At 43.7% G+C, this 20,432-nt stretch overlaps 1 protein-coding gene across 2 annotated transcripts in view; it reads right to left on the reverse strand.

Annotated features, from left to right (window-relative positions):
* PLAU (plasminogen activator, urokinase) overlaps positions 1 to 10,733 on the reverse strand; it is a 28,535-nt gene extending 17,802 nt beyond the window's left edge. Inside the window, exons 1-7 of one of the 2 annotated variants that reach the window (XM_073581033.1) lie at positions 10,574 to 10,732; positions 9,616 to 9,694; positions 9,492 to 9,531; positions 6,675 to 6,779; positions 3,018 to 3,192; positions 2,759 to 2,862; positions 1,778 to 1,973 (exon numbers count right to left, since the gene is read on the reverse strand). In XM_073581033.1, coding sequence (XP_073437134.1) covers positions 1,778 to 1,973; positions 2,759 to 2,862; positions 3,018 to 3,192; positions 6,675 to 6,779; positions 9,492 to 9,531; positions 9,616 to 9,672 — 677 coding nt within the window. In that variant the 5' untranslated portion in view covers positions 9,673 to 9,694; positions 10,574 to 10,732. Of the gene's footprint in view, positions 1 to 1,777; positions 1,974 to 2,758; positions 2,863 to 3,017; positions 3,193 to 6,674; positions 6,780 to 9,491; positions 9,532 to 9,615; positions 9,695 to 10,573 lie in introns of both variants that reach the window. The other variant, XM_073581034.1, reaches the window with a different exon arrangement.
* Between the last annotated feature and the right edge of the window lie 9,699 nt (positions 10,734 to 20,432).

The following is a 20,432-nucleotide window of genomic DNA, read 5'->3' on the forward strand; positions in this document are numbered from 1 at the left end:
ATACCGTCGTTTGGGTTGTGGTGGACAGGTTTAGTAAGCAGGCACATTTTGTACCTTTGGCAGCTCTACCTAATGCGGAAACGTTGTCCAGATTGTTCGTTGAGCATGTGGTGCAGTTGCATGGGGTACCCTTGAATGTGGTGTCTGATAGAGGAGTGCAATTTGTTTCCAGATTTTGGAGGGCTTTTTGCAAGAGGTTGGGTATTGGTCTGTCCTTTTCATCCGCTTATCATCCTGAGACTAATGGGCAGACCGAGCGGACCAATCAGTCTCTGGAGCAAATTTTGCGTTGCTTGACCTCAGCCCGACAGGAGGATTGGTGTTCTGTGTTACCGTTGGCCGAGTTTGCATTTACCAACCGCATTAACCAGTCTACGGGTACATCTCCCTTTTTCTGTAATTATGGGTTTCATCCTCATTTTGGAGAATTTTCCCGTTTGAATTCTGGGTGTCCTGGGGTGGATGAGACGATCCAGCGGTTGGGGGAGGTATGGCGGGAGGTCCAGAGTAACATTACGAAGGCCCAGGACAAATTTTATTTTTTTGCGGACAAAAAACGATCCACGGGACCGGTGTTTCAGATTGGGGATAAGGTATGGTTGTCCACCAAGAATATAAGGCTCAAGGTCCCCTCTGCGAAGCTTGGACCCAAGTTTATAGGTCCCTATGTAATTACCGAAGCAGTTAACCCGGTGGCTTTTCGGTTGCGGTTCCCGCCATCTCTGCGGATCCCAAATGTTTTCCATAAGGCCCTTTTGAAACCTGTGAGGTCCGGTGGGGAGGGATCATCAGTTTCCCCACCACCGGTTTTGGTAGACGGGCAGTCGGAGTATGAGGTGGAACGAATCGTCGACTCTATGTTGGTCCGTCGTGCCCTTCAATATCTGATACATTGGAAAGGCTACGGTCCTGAAGAACGGTCGTGGGTTCCTGCTCGATCGGCCCATGCGGATCGGTTGGTCCGGGTCTTTCACGCCAAGTACCCTGAGAGACCTGGGGGTCCGGTGGCCCCCCATTGAGAGGAGGGTACTGTCATGATCCAGGACGGGGTTTCGCTTTGGCCCGTCCTGATCAGACTGGGGGTTAATTGTTCCGCCTCTCTCTGGCAGAGGGCGGCTATTTAATGATCACTGGACCTAGGTCCGATGTCAGTTATACTCCTGCCCTCGGCTGAGTTAGTTGACCTTGTGCGTACGTGTGCCTTGAGCCTGATATCTTGCTTGCTTGTTTGGTTTTGATCCGGTTCTTTCCCTGTTACTAGTTCTGCCTGCCCCTCTTGTACTGCGCTACCTCTCGTGTATGACTCTCTGCTTGTGACCCGACTTCTCTCTGCTCGTCCCCTTGGTACAACGTCGCCCTCTTGTGTATGACCTCTGGCTTTGTCTGACTACCCGTCTGTTTGTCCCTCCTGTGCCTCGTTTGCCCGTACTGTTGTGACCTCCGTTTTGCCTGACTCTGAGTTGTTGTATGGTGTCCTGTCATATCTGAAAGCAGGACGCTAAGCCCCGCCCCCTTGCAGTCACCTGACCATAGGTCCTGTGCCAGCTTGCTAATTTCAGTGTCCGCAGGTCCTGTGTCTCTTTACTTTCCGGTGCTGACTGGACCCTGACACTAATAGTTTGAAGCACGCATTGTCACCTCTGCTCCACAGGTATCTTTTAGCACTGTTTCTGTACTCAGGACACGCGCACTGGCTCTGTGAGCGAGTGTAGTGCGGTGTCTCTGACACTGACTGCCCTCGGCTACTTTCAAGAATTTACTTTCAATAGTCACCAACCTATCTGGAAAGCAGTGGGCAGCAGTAAGAACCCAGCAGGGGTGAATAAGACTGGCACCACACACATAGCGCTGCTCGTTCCTGTTTCTCCTGATGATATAGTAAAGTGTAGCCATCCATGGCTGTGATTCCACAGGGCTGTTCATGCCACCTACGATTTTATACAATTTCTTCTGACGATGGCCACAAGTGGGATCTACATAATTATCATAAAAGAAAAAAAAGTCACAGTATACTTTAATAATAAAAACTACATCACTTTTATACCACAAAGTGTGCCAAAATCATTTGGTGCATCTTATTGCATATGGTAAGGCCGGGGTCACACTGCGTTATCGCAGTCCACTAAACAGACTGCATTACACCGCGGTATAACGCAGTGTAACACAGTCCGTTAATGCTGCCATAGACCACCATTATGTGGCGTATTGCGATGCATGACGTGCCGTCATTTACTGACGGAGCCTCGGATGTGGGCTGCAGCGTCTGAGGCTCCGTCACCGCTAGCTCTGATGAAGCATCAGCGCTAGCGGTATAGCATAACACATCGCGTTATGCTATAGCGTTAACGCAGCCCATCAACGCTATGCGTTGAACGGGCTGTGTTAACGCTATGTGAACCTGGCCTAATATGTATATGGCTGTGTTAACGCTATGTGAACCTGGCCTAATATGTATATGGCTGTGTTAACGCTATGTGAACCTGGCCTAATATGTATATGGCTGTGTTAACGCTATGTGAACCTGGCCTAATTTGTATATATGTATTCTTTCCAGGTGAAGCCACCACTTATTTACACATAGTCAAGCCCCTTACTGGAAAAAAAAAAACACACAAAGTGTTTAAAACACGTAATAAATGTGGTGGGAGGCATGCAGGACTTTTTTTTGTGCACATTTTTCCATATATCTGGTGCATTTCGCATAGGATATCTCACCCACTATTCTTCATTATGCAATCTTGGTATTCTATAAATTTACCTGTGTTTTTATTCTCTTCACATTTGGGGATCTTGCAAAACATTCTTGTAACCCCTGTTGGTCCGTTAAAATAGCACCATGGTTTTATTCCATTTTTTGGGTTCCTGGGAAAACAAAATGAACTTAATAATACTAATTTTATTTTATATAGCGCCAACATATTCCACAGCACTTTACAATTCATGTAGTTAACTATAGGTTCTCCAAGGGTTTATACTGTAACAGCTCACTGTTATTGACAAGAAGAACATAGTATTACCTGCAGTAATTGTGCTTCCCAATCCCAAGCTTTAATGCATCCTTCATATAAGCATTTACATGGTGATTTCTCAATAGTGGAGAATCCCAGTGCAGACATTCATCATTGAATCTGTTTTTTGATGCCGTACCTCTGTACTCATAACCTGAGCCATTGTAACACCTAGCAAACAAGTCTGTGCAAAGAATAAAAAAAGGGAAAATGAAGAAAATAAATAAATATATATATATATACACATATATATATATATATATATATATATATATATATATATATATATACACACTCACTGGCCACTTTATTAGGTACACCATGCTAGTAACGGGTTGGACCACCTTTTGCCTTCAGAACTGCCTCAATTCTTCATGGCAGAGATTCAACAAGGTGCTGGAAGCATTCCTCAGAGATTTTGGACCATATTGACATGATGGCATCACACAGTTGGCGCAGATTTGTCGACTGCACATCCCTGATGCGAATCTCCCGTTCCACCACATCCCAAAGATGCTCTATTGGATTGAGATCTGGTGACTGAGGAGGCCATTTGAGTACAGTGAACTCATTGTCATGTTCAAGAAACCAATCTGAGATGATTCGAGCTTTATGACATGGCGCATTATCCTGCTGAAAGTAGCCATCAGATGTTGGGTACATTGTGGTCATAAAGGGATGGACATGGTCAGCAACAATACTCAGGTAGGCTGTGGCGTTGCAACGATGCTCAATTGGTACCAAGGGGCCCAAAGAGTGCCAAGAAAAAATTCCCCACACCATGACACCACCACCACCAGCCTGAACCGTTGATACAAGGCAGGATGGATCCATGCTTTCATGTTGTTTACGCCAAATTCTGACCCTACCATCCGAATGTCGCAGCAGAAATCGAGACTCATCAGACCAGGCAACGTTTTTCCAATCTTCTACTGTCCAATTTCGATGAGCTTGTGCAAATTGTAGCCTCAGTTTCCTGTTCTTAGCTGAGAGGAGTGGTACCCAGTGTGGTCTTCTGCTGCTGTAGCCCATCTGCCTCAAAGTTCGACGCACTGTGCGTTCAGAGATGCTCTTCTGCCTACCTTGGTTGTAACGGGTGGCAATTTGAGTCACTGTTGCCTTTCTATCAGCTCGAACCAGTCTGCCCATTCTCCTCTGACCTCTGGCATCAACAAGGCATTTCCGGCCACAGAACTGCCGCTCACTGGATTTTTTTTCTTTTTCGGACCATTCTCTGTAAACCCTAGAGATGGTTGTGCGTGAAAATCCCAGTAGATCAGCAGTTTCTGAAATACTCAGACCAGCCCTTCTGGCACCAACAATCATGCCACGTTCAAAGGCACTCAAATCACCTTTCTTCCCCATACTGATGCTCGGTTTGAACTGCAGGAGATTGTCTTGACCATGTCTACATGCCTAAATGCACTGAGTTGCCGCCATGTGATTGGCTGATTAGAAATTAAGTCTTAACACACAGTTGGACAGGTGTACCTAATAAAGTGGCCAGTGAGTGTATACAGTAAGCCAAGAATATGTTTACCCATGTACTTTTATAAAAACATTTCCATCTCCGGCAGTGCCACTGACCTCTGTTCCATTCCCAGAATTGGTGGGTATCCATGCAGTCGGACTCCTATCAGTATGTTATCAACTATCCTATTGCTTAGCAGCAATAGACAACACGAGCATTGAATATGTTGTCAATGGTTCTATTCCAATTACAGTAGTACAAGACCCAGTAGCCAAGGAATTCAGTTCCTCTGTTGTTGGCCAGGTTAGCGGCTCAGTGGCTTCCACTAGGGCCTTCTTGAGATGTCTTATATGCCAATCAAGGGGCAACAGCTGCATCGAGTTTGTATGTTCTCCATCTGTTTGTGTGCATTTTCCCAAATATTCTGATTTCTCCCAAAACAAACAATATTCTTATTAGTTCTCTATTAAATGTGCCCTAGTTTATGCAAGACACAAAATTCGATTTTTAACCCTATCTGAGACAGGGAATTCTATGAGTTATGGCTAATTCAGACGTCGTGTACGAGAAAAATCATTATCTGAGTTTCATCAGCGTTTTTGATCAACATGTCAGTTTTTCTCTGATTAAAAAAAACAAACCACTTTTGGATATTTCTCAAGCTTTTCATAATACACAATTAGTGAAAAATGGTCTGCACACGTATGGCATTTCAGTGCTGTCTTATTTTTCACAGACCCATAGACTTGCATTGGCGAGTTTGATCCAACCTTCGAATGAAAAATAGGAACATGCCTCTAGAAATTTATGCAAACCACTTGGTCTAGAAAAATACCACGGACATGTGAACAGCTCCATAAACTATAAGGGTATGTTTCCACGGTCAGGATTCCTTCAGCGTCCAATCCGCAGCGTCCAGATGTTACAGCATAGTGGAGGGGATTTTATGAAATCCCATCTTCACTATGCGTGTAGGGACACCTCCGGCAGCAGACCTACGTATACGCCCATGCGTCACGTCTTTCTAGACCGCAGCATGTCTATTTATCTTGCGGAGACACTCCTTCTCCACAAGATAAATAACAGTCTATGTATAGGATGCGGTGATTCCACATGTGTTCAATGAACACATGCGGAATTACTGCACGTAGAAAAGGGGGTAGCGCGCTGGGCGGAGCCAGATATCCGCTGCGTCCAAAGTGCTGCATATCCGTACCATGGACACATACCCTAATAGTTATGACTTCTACTCATCAAAAACACAAATAGCACTCATACGAGAAAAACTTACATGTGAATGAGCCCGAATTGAAACCTGAATGCTACTATGCAAAATAAGGAAATAATAGGAGAAAGGGCTTTCCCTATTCTCATGTGATGCATCCATTTTGCGCCTTTGGCCTAAGGCAAATAAATCTAAAAATGATGATTCTTAAAATCTTCTTGAAATACGATCAAGGCTAAGATCAAGGTTAATTTCTGAACTGTTTTATAAGTTAAACTTAAAGGAAATGTCTCACCCTTTTTTGGCATGTAATCTGAGAGCATTATGATGTAGAGCAAGAGACCCTGATTCCAGTGATGTGTCACTAACGAGGCTGCTTGCTGTCATTTTAATAGAATTACTGTTTATCTCCTACAAATTGATCAGGTCTCTAAATCCTGAGCGCTGTTCAACCACATCCACTCCACTGATTGGCAGCTTTCTGTGTTTACTGTGCATAGGAAGAAAGCTTAAACTACAAGGCACCAGGACACCTAGTTCTCTAATGATAATCTTCTGCTGATAAAACAGTGAGTTTATGAAAACTTCACCAAGCACCCTAGTAAGTGACACATCGCTGGAATCAGGGTCTCTGCAATCACGCTGTTCTCAGATCTGATGGAAAAAAAACCAGTGAAAGATTCCCTTTAATGGGCAGAGGGTGGTTTAAGAAAAAAAAGCCTTACTCTCCTCCTGGAATAGTGTCACCCCTCTTTGTTTGCTACTGAGTCTTCTAGTCTGCTGGCATCAATATCTGGTGGGGTGCATCAGATAATCACTGCCAACAATCAATGACATCCAATTGGATGGACTGGAGTGGTGCTGATCCAGGAGAAGAGTATCATTATTTTTCTTAAACCCCCTGGACCCATAAACAATGCATTGTAAAGGAGTCGCCAACCCCTACAATTTATAAGAAAAAGTAAAATACCTTTTTCGCAGTCTTTTCCACCATATCCTACAGTGCAAATACATCTATACGATTTACGGTATATACCGTAGTGTAAACAAGTTCCACCATGTAAGCAACTGCACTCTGTTTAAAGAGAAAGTAAATCAACAAAGATCTGCAATCAATACTAAAATATTCTAAAGTCATTCATGGCTAAATATCCATTCAGACAAGAAGTTTCTGCCCATAACACTTATTGATTGACCATACAAGTCAGCTGGCAAGCTGTAAACAATGTCAATTCATCCCAAAGAACTATGATTTTTATGCCAGCATAAACAATCTAATCAGCCAATAAATAGATGCTTTGTTTGTCATAAGGTTGGCGGCATGTTTGCTCAGGACAATACTTGGAAACAAGCGCTCTTAGGCTATGTGCACACGTTGCGGATTCTGCTGCGTTTCCGCAGTGGTTTTGGCCCTGCGAAAACGCAGCGGTTCCGCAGACATGGTACAGTACCATGTAACCCTATGGCTTTTCAAAACCACTGTGCTCACGCTGTGGTTTTTTCCGCGTGGTTTTGCTGCGGTTTACAAACCGCAGCATGTCAATTGTTTGGGCGGTTTCCGCAGCAGTTTCACACCTTTAACATAGTACAGGTGTGAAACCGCAGGGCTAAACCGCAGGAAAACTTCAGGTCACTTTACCTGCGGTTTTACCTGCGGATCCGCGCGGAAAAACCCGCAGGTGAATCTGCAACGTGTGCACATAGCCTTACAAATTCTCATTCGCTGATTATTGGCCCATATAAATAGATGTTAAGTGCCACATCAACAGATGGGGTAAGATGTTGCCAGTATGTGCTCACATAGAGCAAATCAAGGAGAGTTGCCATGCAGCACTAACATCTCAATAAGAGTTACAAATAATTTCTCTATATCTATATAGTTTTTTCTATGACACATTTTTTATATATTTGTGTATTTATTAATTTTTTTTATATATTTTATATAGTTATATATTTAAAGAATACTATTTAAAATGCAATGTCTGACTTAAATATTCATATTACACTAGAATTACCCACATAATATAAGTGGCTAATTATATATATATATATATATATATATATATATATATATATATATATATACACACACATACATACACACACAGGGAAAAAAGTATTTAGTCAGCCACCAATTGTGCAAGTTCTCCCACTTAAAAAGAGAGAGGCCTGTAATTGACATCATAGGTAGACCACAACTAGTCAAAATGAGAAAACAAATCCAGAAAATCACCTTGTCTGATTTGGCAAGATTTATTTTTCAAATTATGGTGGAAAATAAGTATTTAGTCAATAACAAAAGTTCATCTCAATATTTAGTTATATATCCTTTGTTGGCAATGACAGAGGTCAAACATTTTCTGTTAGTCTTCACAAGGTTGGCACACACTGTTGTTGGTATGTTGGCCCATTCCTCCATGCAGGTCTCCTCTAGAGCAGTGATGTTTTGGGCCTGTCGCTGGGCAACAGATATTTTCAAATCCCTCCAAAGGTGTTCTATGGGGTTGAGACCTGGAGACTGGCTAGGCCACTCCAGGACCTTCATATGCTTCTTACAAAGCAACTCCTTCATTGCCCTGGCAGTGTGCTTGGGATCATTACCATGCTGAAAGACCCATCCACGTTTCAATTTCAGTGCCCTTGCTGATGGAAGGAGGTTTGCACTCAAAATCTCACGATACATGGCCCTATTCATACTTTCATGTGCACGCATCATTCGTCCTGGTCCCTTTGAAGAGAAACAGCCCCAAAGCATGATGTTTCCACCCCATGCTTCACAGTAGGTATGGTGTTCTTTGGATGCAACTAAGCATACTGTCTCCTCCAAGCACAACAACTATTGTTTCTACCAAACAGTTCTACTTTGGTTTCATCAGACCATATGACATTCCCCCCCAATACTCTTCTGGACAATCCAAATGCTCTCTAGCAAACTTCAGACGGGCCCGGACATGTACTGGCTTAAGCAGGGGAACACGTCTAGCACTGCAGGGTCTGAGTCCTTGGCAGCGTAGTGTGTTACTGATGGTAGCCTTTCTTACGGTAGTCCCATCTCTATGCAAGTCATTCACTAGGTCCCCCATGTGGTTCTGGGATTTTCACTCACAGTTCTTGTGATCATTTTGACCCCATGGGGTGAGATCTTGCGTGGAGCCCCAGATTGAGGGAGATTATAAGTGGTCTTGTATGTCTTACAGTTTCTTATTATTGCTCCCACAGTTAATTTCATCACACCAAGCTGTTTGCCTATTGCGGATTCAGTCTTCCCAGCCTGGTGCAGGGCTACAATTTTGTTTCTGGTGTCCTTCGACAGCTCTTTGGTCTTCAACATAGTGGAGTATGGAGTGTGACTGTTTGAGGTTGTGGACAGGTGTCTTTTATATTGATAACAAGTTCAAACAGGTGCCATTACTACAGGTAATGATTGGAGGACAGAGGAGCCTCTTAAAGAAGAAGTTACAAATCTGTGAGAGCCAGAAATCTGGCATGTTTTTAGGTGACCAAATACTTATTTTCCACCATAATTTACAAAATAAATCTTGCCAAATCATACAAGGTGATTTTCTGGTTTTGTTTTCTCATTTTGACTCTCATAGTTGTGGTCTACCTATGATGTCAATTACAGGCCTCTCTGATCTTTTTAAGTGGGAGATTTTGCACAATTAGTGGTTGACTATATACAGTATATATATAATAAAAAAGTTGATCATAAAAAGTGTAACAGTAATGATTATTTCATGTAACATGATATTCTTGCATATAACTTGTATGCTGTTTATACATTTACCTTCATTGTGCTTTGTCTTTTTGTGGTGTTTATGAAAAATCTAATAGAAAAAAGTTGTATTATCAACTGTAGTAGAACAGAATATCTCAATAATAATTTAATGGTCACTTAAGAAAAACGTTACCGATTCTAATCCAGTGATCAACACAGATGCAAGTACTAAGAAGAGGATAAACTTCATCTTCTATCAAATGGACTGCCAACTACAAGGAGAGTCATACATTTAATATACATGACTGATTTAACGAAAAATATTAAAGAAAACTACTGATGTACATATTTTACAAATTCCTAATTATAAATAAATACATAATTTATCATTTTTATTAAATTAAAATGAAACATCATAGCAGAAAGCTACAGCAAGCTGAACGGCTGTCTGTGCCAATGAGACCAGTGGCCTGCACACAATGCTTGCGGCTTTCCTGCAACATCACTGCAGAAAAGAACGCCCCAGGGATAAGAGCTGATCAAAGGTAAATGCTCAATGATTCTGTCCCATGAATCCATTAGAAGGCCGCAGTTTCCAATGTGTAAATCAGATGGAGATTACCTCCTGACATCCGGAAAGACAAAGTGAATTATCCGAGCTTTCCTGTTAGGCTACGACCCCACTATCGCTATCAGTATTTGACATCAGTATTTGTCAGCCAAAACCAGGAGTGGGTCAATCAGAGGAAAAGTATAATAGAAACACGTCACCACTTCTGTATTTATCACCCACTCCTGGTTTTGGCTCATAAAACAGATGTGAAATAGTAATACTGAGCAATCACTGATAGTGGTGCCATAGCCTTATGACATTTCTGACTGACTACAAGAAAACCACTAGTTAATCAAGTTTCCCATATGTTATTTTTGGATCTCACACTAATTATGTGCAATTCCTACTGGCAGGCTGTCCACATAATAAAAGTGGTTTAGAGCAGATTTTCTCCAAACTATGTAGCCTAGCTGCCTATATGATATAAACATCCTAGTCTTAGACTTTCTAATAATAAACCTTATTCCATCTGCCCTTGTATGACAATTACATAGTTTAGTGAATGACATTGCCATTGATGCTTTGGAATCCCACTCACCGCCACAGCCGAGCGCCCCTTGTAGCTGCTCTCTCCTTTGAGCTAGTTGTGCTCTTCTCTGCCCTGCAGCAGACGACTGTGCCTTATAATGCTCAGCACTTCCCTCTGATTGGCTGGCACTGAGCCCCAGGCGTGGTACTGTGGCTGTATGCACTGCAGTCTCATCATCCTGTACATTAACTGTTTGTAAAGAAGTAATGTTCCTGTGAGTCAAGTCTGGGGGATTCACACCAGTTTTATTAGAAGGGAATTGTTTAACCCTTTGCTGGAAAATAGAATCTGTTTTCATAATTAAAATGGTCTGAATTCAGTATGTAACAAGATTATTAGAGCTATAATAAATCTTTAGAAACTGGGAAAGGTTCACTTAGATTAAGGGGGCTGTCACCTACTAGGACAATTCCTTCTCAATCTGAATGTTTGCCCCTGTTAAAATATAAACATATACTCAACTCCAGTGCTGGCGCCATTCCAGTGGTGTCGGCACTCGCGTTCCTGGATTAGAAGAGAGGTTTTATATCACATGAGCCCTGCACCCAATCACTGCTAGCTTCACTGTCATTTGAAGGGGTTGTCTTAGCAGCGAATAGTAATAGCAAAGGTTATAGTAAATAGAGACCACTTATTTGTAGGCACGCAATAGCAAAATGTGGTAGTCTAAAACTACAATTTGGTCCAGCTGGACCTAAAGTGCAAAGACAGTGCAGAAAGCCACTATACCTGTACGTCAAAACATACATTTAGCCAAAATAACTGCGACCAACCGCTTCCGGTAACCATCATTGAGTTTCTTACAATGCTCTGCTGGAATTTTAGACCATTCTTCTTTGGCAAACTGCTCCAGGTCCCTGATATTTGAAGGGTGCCTTCTCCAAACTGCCATTTTTAGATCTCTCCACAGGTGTTCTATGGGATTCAGGTCTGGACTCATTGCTGGCCACCTTAGAAGTCTCCAGTGCTTTCTCTCAAACCATTTTCTAGTGCTTTTTGAAGTGTGTTTTGGGTCATTGTCTTGCTGGAAGTCCCATGACATCTGAGGGAGACCCTGCTTTCTCACACTGGGCCCTACATTATGCTGCAAAATTTGTTGGTAGTCTTCACACTTCATAATGCCATGCACACGGTCAAGCAGTCCAGTGCCAGAGGCAGCAAAGCAACCCCAAAACATCAGGGAACCTCCGCCATGTTTGACTGTAGGGACCGTGTTCTTTTCTTTGAATGCCTCTTTTTTTCTCCTGTAAACTCTATGTTGATGCCTTTGCCCAAAAAGCTCTACTTTTGTCTCATCTGACCAGAGAACATTCTTCCAAAACGTTTTAGGCTTTTTCAGGTAAGTTTTGGCAAACTCCAGCCTGACTTTTTTGTGTCTCGGGGTAAGAAGTGGGGCCTTCCTGGGTCTCCTACCATACAGTCCCTTTTCATTCAGACGCCGAGGGATAGTACGGGTTGACACTGTTGTAACCTCGGACTGCAGGGCAGCTTGAACTTGTTTGGATGTTAGTCGAGGTTCTTTATCCAACATCCGCACAATCTTGAGTTGAAATCTCTTGTCAATTTTTCTTTTCCGTCCACATCTAGGGAGGTTAGCCACAGTGCCATGCGCTTTAAACTTCTTGACGACACTGCGCACGTAGACACAGGAACATTCAGGTCTTTGGAGATGGACTTGTAGCCTTGAGATTGCTCATGTTTCCTCACAATTTGGTTTCTCAAGTCCTCAGACAGTTCTTTGGTCTTTGTTTTCTCCATGCTCAATGTGGTACACACAAGGACACAGGACAGAGGTTGAGTCAACTTTAATCCATGTCAACTGGCTGCAAGTGTGATTTAGTTATTGCCAACACCTGTTAGGTGCCACAGGTAAGTTACAGGAGCTGTTAATTACACAAATTAGAGAACCATCACATGATTTTTCGAACAGTGCCAATACTTTTGTCCACCCTCTTTTTTATGTTTGGTGTGGAATTATATCCAATTTGGCTTTAGGACAATTCTTTTTGTGTTTTTTCATTTAAGACAAATTAAATGAAGATAATAATACCAAAGAATTTGTGTTTGCAATAATTTTCAGGAAGAAACTGAGTATTATCTGACAGAATTGCAGGGGTGTCCATACTTTTGGCCACAACTGTAGGTGTCACCTCCCTTCAGCAGACCAACATATAGGAAAAAATTCCACGTCAAAACATAACGTAGATGCGACCCCTCTTATTTACAAACTAACATCCATGGAGATTAGTCCTGGTGGTGTAATGTGTGTATTTGCCATACAAGAAGTTCAGTTATTAGGTTTCCTAGTGTCAACCACAGGTTTCCAAGTGCCAGTGAAAGTTTTACTTCCTAGCTCTTTGGAGTTGCTCTGCTGAGTTGGAGATCATTGTTGCTGCTGTAGATTGTTGCATGCTGTTTTTGGGTGAATGCTTTCCTCATTGTCATATTCCCATTTGGATTGTACATTCCAACCCTTCTCCATATACCCCTCCACCATGGGTGAGTGTATTTTTATGTTTGCTGGTTTTTATTGTTCCTGTTTGACTAACATGTTTATACACCACCATTTCTGTCCCAGGCCTCCTGGGCAGGTGGAAGGCACAGCTTAGGATATAACAGAAGAACATTAAGGATGGTGGCCCAAACCTCATCACCTTTAGAGGTACCTTTGGGAGCAGGGATAGTTGGTGTCCCAGCCCTAGGGACAGTGCAGGGCCCCTTTCCCTGTTTACGTAAAGTCACAGCATCACAGGGGCACGGGATAAGGGACATATATACCAGGATGGGTGACATATATATAACAGGATGGGTTCAGGGTGGGGAGCATATACACCAGGATGTGGAACATATATACCAGGATGGGCTCAGGATGGTTAACACGTACAGTATACCAGGATGAGGGTCAAATATATCAGAATGGGGCCCAGCTGGAGAACATATATTGTCAGGAACCCCACACTGCACTTGCTCACTGAGACAGTGCGTGTGTCCTGAGTACAAAAACTGTGCTCAAAGATACCTGTGGAGCAGGGCAGCAGCGGTGACGATGCGTGCTTCAGAGTATCAGGACCTGAAGCACGTGACTGCTGGGGGTGTGGCATAAGCTCCACGGAGCTAGGAACTGCAGGGAAACTCCTAGAAAAGTAACTACAGGACAATGTTACCAAGGGGCATAGACAGAAACCAGATAAAGCCGGGGTCAAAGCACAAGATAGCAATACAGTACCAAAGAGTTAGACAGAATGGATAGTCAGGATGTAGCTATAGAACAGAAAACCAGAACGGGCAATAGACGGTACAATAGGGACAAACTGTAACGGATTAACGATAGCCAAGCCAGGAGGTCAGAACCAGAAAAGACAATAGCACCAAAACGAGAGATGGAGTACAGAGTGAGGGAACAGACCGGGTCATACATGGGAAGCAAACAAGCAATGCAGAATACACGCACACCAGGGGTCAGACACACCAGAACAACAGTATAGCTGACAGAGAACCCTGGTAAAGAGTGAGTATAAATACCCCTCCCAGATCCAGAAAGAGGCCACGAACACTTAACCCTATGAGTGCAGGGCAAGAGCCCTGTTCAAACCATGACAGTACCCCCCTCTTAATGGGGGGGGGCACTGGACCCCCAGGCTTGTCTGGGTATCTGGCGTGGAAAGCCAACACCAGATGATTGGCATGCACCGAACTGGCCGGAGCCCATGACCGATCCTCCAGAGAGTACCCCTTCCAGTGTATCAGATACTGGAGTCTCCGGCGCACCCACCGGGAGTCAACAATGCACCCTACTTCATACTCCAGCTGCCCCTCTACCAGCACTGGCGGAGCATTTGATGAGGGATCCTCTCTCACCGTCCCCACAGGCTTTAACAGGGACCTGTGGAAGACATCAGAAATTTTAAAGGAGGTGGGCAGCTGCAGTCGGTAGGCTACTGGGTTAACAACCTCCACAACTTTGTATGGGCCAATAAACTTGCGGCCCAGCTTTATAGATGGTATCTTAAGCTTGATATTGTGGGTGGATAGCCACACCTTCTTCCCTACTGCAAATGCTGGACATGGCCCCCTCCTCCTGTCAGCAAACCGCTTATAGTTTTCCTGGGCCTTGGAAATATTCCTCTGAACCTCCCTCCAAAGAATTCAAAGACGCACCCTCAGCTCCAGGACAGCCTGAATCCATGCGGGAAAACTCTCCAAAATGTGGGTTAAACTCATAGTTGATCTGAAAGGGGACTTCCCAGTATATTGACTCACACGACCGTTGAAAGCAAACTCTGCCATGGGCAATACCTCACACCAGTCCTCCTGCCTGGAAGAGGCAAAGCATCTCAGAATCTGCTCCAAAGATTGGTTTGTGCGCCCAGTCTGTCCATTAGACTCTGGGTGGTAGGCAGAGGAGAAGGACAACGAAATTCCCAGCTTTTTGCAAAAAGCCCTCCAGAACCTGGCTACAAACTATACCCCTCTATTTGACACCACATTCATACGCACTCCATGCAACCAAATTATATGTTGTATAAATAAGCAGGCCAGGGTTTCAGCAGATGGTAACGCGGGGAGAGGTACAAAGTGGGCTTGTTTTGAAAACCAATCCACCACCACACATATCACAGAGTTGCCCCTGGAAGGAGGAAGATTTGTGATAAAATCCATGGACAAATGTGTCCATGGTCTATCCGGAATTGGCAAAGACACCAACTCCCCGGCTGGCCGGATCGGAGAACTTTTAGAACGAGCGCACACCCCACATGCAGTCACAAACTTTTTAATATCTGTTACCATAGAGGGCCACCAGTAACCCCTCGCAATTGCCCCCCGAGTAGCTGCAATCCCAGGGTGAGCACTCAACATAGAATCGTGAAATTCCTTCATAAGTCCGAGACGGAAACGTTCCGGTACAAGCAATTTACCCGGGGGTTTACCACCCAGAGCCCGAGCCTGGGCCTCCAAAATCCCTCTCTGTAACTCAGATGAGATTTCGGCCACCACTACTCCTGGCTAAAGGATGGAGGAAGGAGGTTCTGGAGAGGACACCGAATCAAAGCTTCGGGATAAGGCATCAGCCTTGATGCTTTTAGATCCCAGGCGGAATGTGATGGTAAACTGAAATTGAGAAAATAAAGCGCCCACCGAGCCTATCTGGGGTCAATCTCTTGGCAGACTCGATATAGGCCAAATTTTTGTAATCAGTCATGACTGTAATGGGATGAACAGCCCCCTCCAGGAAATGCCTCCATTCTTCAAAAGCCAACTTTACCGCCAACAACTCTCTATTGCCGACATCGTAATTTCTCTCAGCAGAGGAAAATGTTTTAGAGAAGAATGCGCAAGGCCTCAGATTAGTAAGGGTAGGAGGGCCCTGAGACAAAACTGCCCCACCCCTACTTCCGAGGCATCAACCTCCACGACAAAAGGTCTTGACGGGTTGGGTTGTACCAATACAAGGGCTGAAGAAAAGCACTTTTTTAATGTCATGAAAGAATTTTTTGCAGCTACAGACCAATTTTTTACATCAGCTCCCTTGAGAGTGAGGTCCGTTAGAGGCTTTACCACCTGCGAGAAGCCCTTAACAAATTTCCTATAAAAGTTGGCAAAGCCCAAAAATCGCTGCAACCCTTTCAAGTCATGAGGCTGCACCCAATCTGTAACAGCCTGGACCTTCTTAGGATCCATGCGGAACCCCTCCCCTGACTCAATCAACCCCAGAAAGTATACTTCTTGCATGAAAAATTAGCATTTTTCCAACTTGGCATACAAATGATTCTCCCTCAGTCTCATGAGAACCATCTGCAAATGGTGCAAGTGAGATTGACTGTCCACCGAGTAGTGTTGAGTATTCCGATACTGCAAATATCGGGTATCGGCCGATATTCGCTGTATCGGAATTCCGATTACCGAGTACCGATATTTTTACAATAGCAGATACCGGAATTGGAAGTTCCCTTAATGCAACGAGCCAGTGTTGTGGCTGTGATTGGCTGCTGAAATGATGTCATCATGATGTGCGTTCTGTGTGCATCATGATGCGCGGTCTGTGCGGGCCTGTGCGGGCCTGCCGGGGGTCTGTGCGGGCCTGTACGGGCCTCTCGGGGGTTTATGTGGGCCTCTCGGGTCTGTGTGGGCCTGCCGGGGGTCTGAGCGGGCCTGCCGGGGCCTGTATAGGCCTCTCAGGGGTCTATGCGGCCTCTCGGGGGTCTGTGCGGGCCTGCCGGGGGTCTGTGCGGGCCTCTCGGGGGTCTATGCGGGCCTGCCGGGGGTCTGTGCGGGCCTGCCGGGGGTTGTGTGTGTGTGCAGGCATTGTCCGATGGGACTACAAGTCCCATCGGGCGATGCCTGCTACAATGACAGTGATTGACACATTAGCCAATGATGGGACAGTAGTAGTCCCATCATCCGGCTAATGTGTTGAATGTAAAAAAATATATAAAAAAAAACAAACATACATACTACATACATTCATACTATATACATACTTCATATATACTGCATTCATACAACATACATACTACATGCATACTTCATATATACTACATTCATACAACATACTATATACATACTTCATATATACTACATTCATACAATATACATACATACTACATACATACTTCATATATACTACATTCATACAACATACATACATACAACATATATACTACATTCATACAACATACATACATACTATATACATACTTCATATATACTACATTCATACAACATACATACATACTACATACAACATACATGACTTATGGATATGGGACGGATCCCCACTCCATCTTAAAACCACCATAACTACAGTAAACCTAGGCACTAGAATAAATACACAACACATTATTTTGGTTGTCAAAATGGCCACAGCTTTATTTAAATCACAGGATTAAAACACAGTAGGAGTCAGGTGAAGTGCTAGTACATTGGGATTCACAAGTACTGTGATATCCCCAGCTGTCTGACATACAGAACCATGACAGACAGCCATAAAAGGGCGGCACGCACTGGCTTGCCATTCAAGCAGAGACAGTAAACTTTCAGGGCACCAATGACCCTATTATCCTCACTCCTGTGCTTAACCACTGTGCCCGCCCCTGATTGACGTTACCATTACAACGTCCTTGAGGCTGGCCACCAAAGCCGAGCCTGTTCACCACCATGAGGTTTTACACCCTCTATTAGTTAAAATGAGTCCACCTTAACTTGCCTGCAACTTCCACCTGACTCCTAAACCGCAAAGCTGTGACGGGTTATAAATTCACATTTGACACTTTTTTTTTTTTTTTTTTTTTTATAAATCACTTTAGTAAACTTATAAACTAGAAATCCCTGCAAAAGCATTAAGGGAACTAACTTGGCAAACCTCCGACTCACAAAGAGTCATCCTACAGCACTCAGGAGAGGAAAAACCCCCTGTGGAGGAAACCTCTAGGGAACCATGGCTGAAGGATGGCCCTTCCCTTGGGCTTAGAAGGTTAATGCTGTTAACTCTTTATAGCCATGATAAAATTGAACCTGGAACAAAATATACAATGGTAAGTTCAAAAATACAATAAAGCATTCATCATACAAGCAATAATTAAAATGTTTTAGGACAATGATTATAAACAGGGCGGGTGGGCGGGAAATGCTTCCTCCTGTTCATCCTGTGCAAGAAAGAGGAAGAGACACAGATTTCCTGTTCTATATAAGTCCCACCCTCCTCACAGTAACCCACCAGGCACATACATACTGTGCTTCTTACTCTTAAAGCAACATCCCTCATGCTTAAAAATCTACACCACTATACCAAAAAAGCTGCAGGAGTAAAGGTCCACCCATCCAAGTCATGTCCTCCTCCACCTATGGCTCCAGTGGTTTCTTGACTTATGGATATGGGACGGACCCCCACTCCATCTTAAAACCACCATAACTACAGTAACTTCCACCTGACTCCTAAACCACCACCAGAGAGGCCACTTGACACCTTAAATGGACTCGACCCCCATCAACCATGCCTAACAAAGCCATCAACCATTTCTACATGCTATGGAAAGTCTGTGCACACAAGTGATAAAATTAAAATTCCAGACCTCCGACAGATTAATTTTATCAATGCCATGCTACCCAGTTATGATCGATAATACGGTAATTACAGCAAAATAGCAGTTGCTAAACATCCTGCAATGAGGATCCCATAATGGGGAATGTGGAAAGTAAACCATAATTGTGGCTATGACCATAATCTGAATACTTGTATAATGACATCTGTCAAGCCTCAAAAAACTATTATACCGCACGTATTGTAGCCAGCTCTAACAATTCACCAAATCACAGATTTTAGTTCTAGAAACCACCATTATTTACAGTAGCTGTGCAGTAAAATTTCTTAAACTCACTATCACTACCCGAAAAGTGATGAACATATCAATAGAAAGATATTATAAATAGGGAGTAATTAAAAACTATACACAATATAACATTATAACTGACAATAAAATAACGTTCAGAATATCTGGAAGTAGTAATTTAAATAAACCTAAAGCAGAAAAAGTCTACAAAGGCATTATTAATAAAACTGCCATGCCATTGTTAATTGTTTTTCACGCACTTGATAACATTTACTGTTGACCGCTCCAACTGGGTCAAAGGCATTGGGAATAGGCATATTGCCCTTTGTGTTAATGCACTTGATTACTTTACCCTTAGCCGCTCCCACTGGCTCAAGGGCACCGGGAGTAGGCATACTGCCCTTTGTGTTAATGCACTTGATCATACCCTTAGCCACTCCCACCAGCTCAAGGGCATCAGGAATAGGCATATTGCCCTTCATGTTAATGCACTTGATTACTTTACCCTTAGTCACTCCCACTGACTCAAGGGCACACAGATTAGGTACATTGCTCTTCAAACAAACCCTTGCCGAAACTCCCCTCAACCTTTCACCAGATCCAGAACCATATTGAATTCCAAAAGGAGGAAACCATATCCCAATGGATCCCCCAGACCATATTTAACCAACTTCAAGGACCCCTCCAACCGCACAAAATGTGGGATAAGTGAGGGTGAAAACCATGCAGGTTTATAACCAAGGTATACAACAGGCTAATAATGGAAAATATCCCATTGTAAGGTCCAGAAATAGACAGAGATGGGCAATACTGTGTTATATGCTGTAACAATAAATGAGAAGCCGCCTGCTCCTCTACAGCAGTTACAGACAGACTCTAATCACCAGCTGCACATAAATGGTAAGACATATGTAGGTCCAATATAAGCTGACTGCAGCCATAGGTGCGTGTGCAGAAAACTGCAAGTTCTGTATCCCAGTCAGTCACTCTACTACATACAATTACAATAGACGAGAGACAGGGCTGAAAACTGGGCCCATGATGTGTCCTCCAGAGCAATGTGCAGCCTCACACTAGGAGTGCCCACTCACTGCCCGCCATGTGCTGAGTTATTAGTGCCCACTCACTGCCTGCCATGTGCTGAGTTATTAGTGCCCCCTCACTGCCCGCCATGTGCTGAGTTATTAGTGCCCACTCACTGCCCGCCATGTGCTGAGTTATTAGTGCCCCCTCACTGCCCACCATGTGGTGAGTTATTAGTGCCCCCTCACTGCCCACCATGTGGTGAGTTATTAGTGCCCACTCACTGCCCCCCATGTGCTGAGTTATTAGTGCCCACTCACTGCCCGCCATGTGCAGAGTTATTAGTGTACACTCACTGCCCGCCATGTATGGAGTTATTAGTGCCCACTCAAATGTGCCGAGTTACTCCACGATTATTTATTTTACACATGATAAAACATAATCCATTCAGGCCTGTGCTATCCACCATCTTAGGTAATATAAAATAAGCTCTTGGTAGGTATACTCTGATCATGCAG

This window comes from Dendrobates tinctorius, unplaced genomic scaffold (assembly GCF_039654945.1).
Source record: "Dendrobates tinctorius isolate UK_male_01 unplaced genomic scaffold, ASM3965494v1 ptg000068l, whole genome shotgun sequence".
Taxonomy (NCBI): Eukaryota; Metazoa; Chordata; class Amphibia; order Anura; family Dendrobatidae; genus Dendrobates; species Dendrobates tinctorius.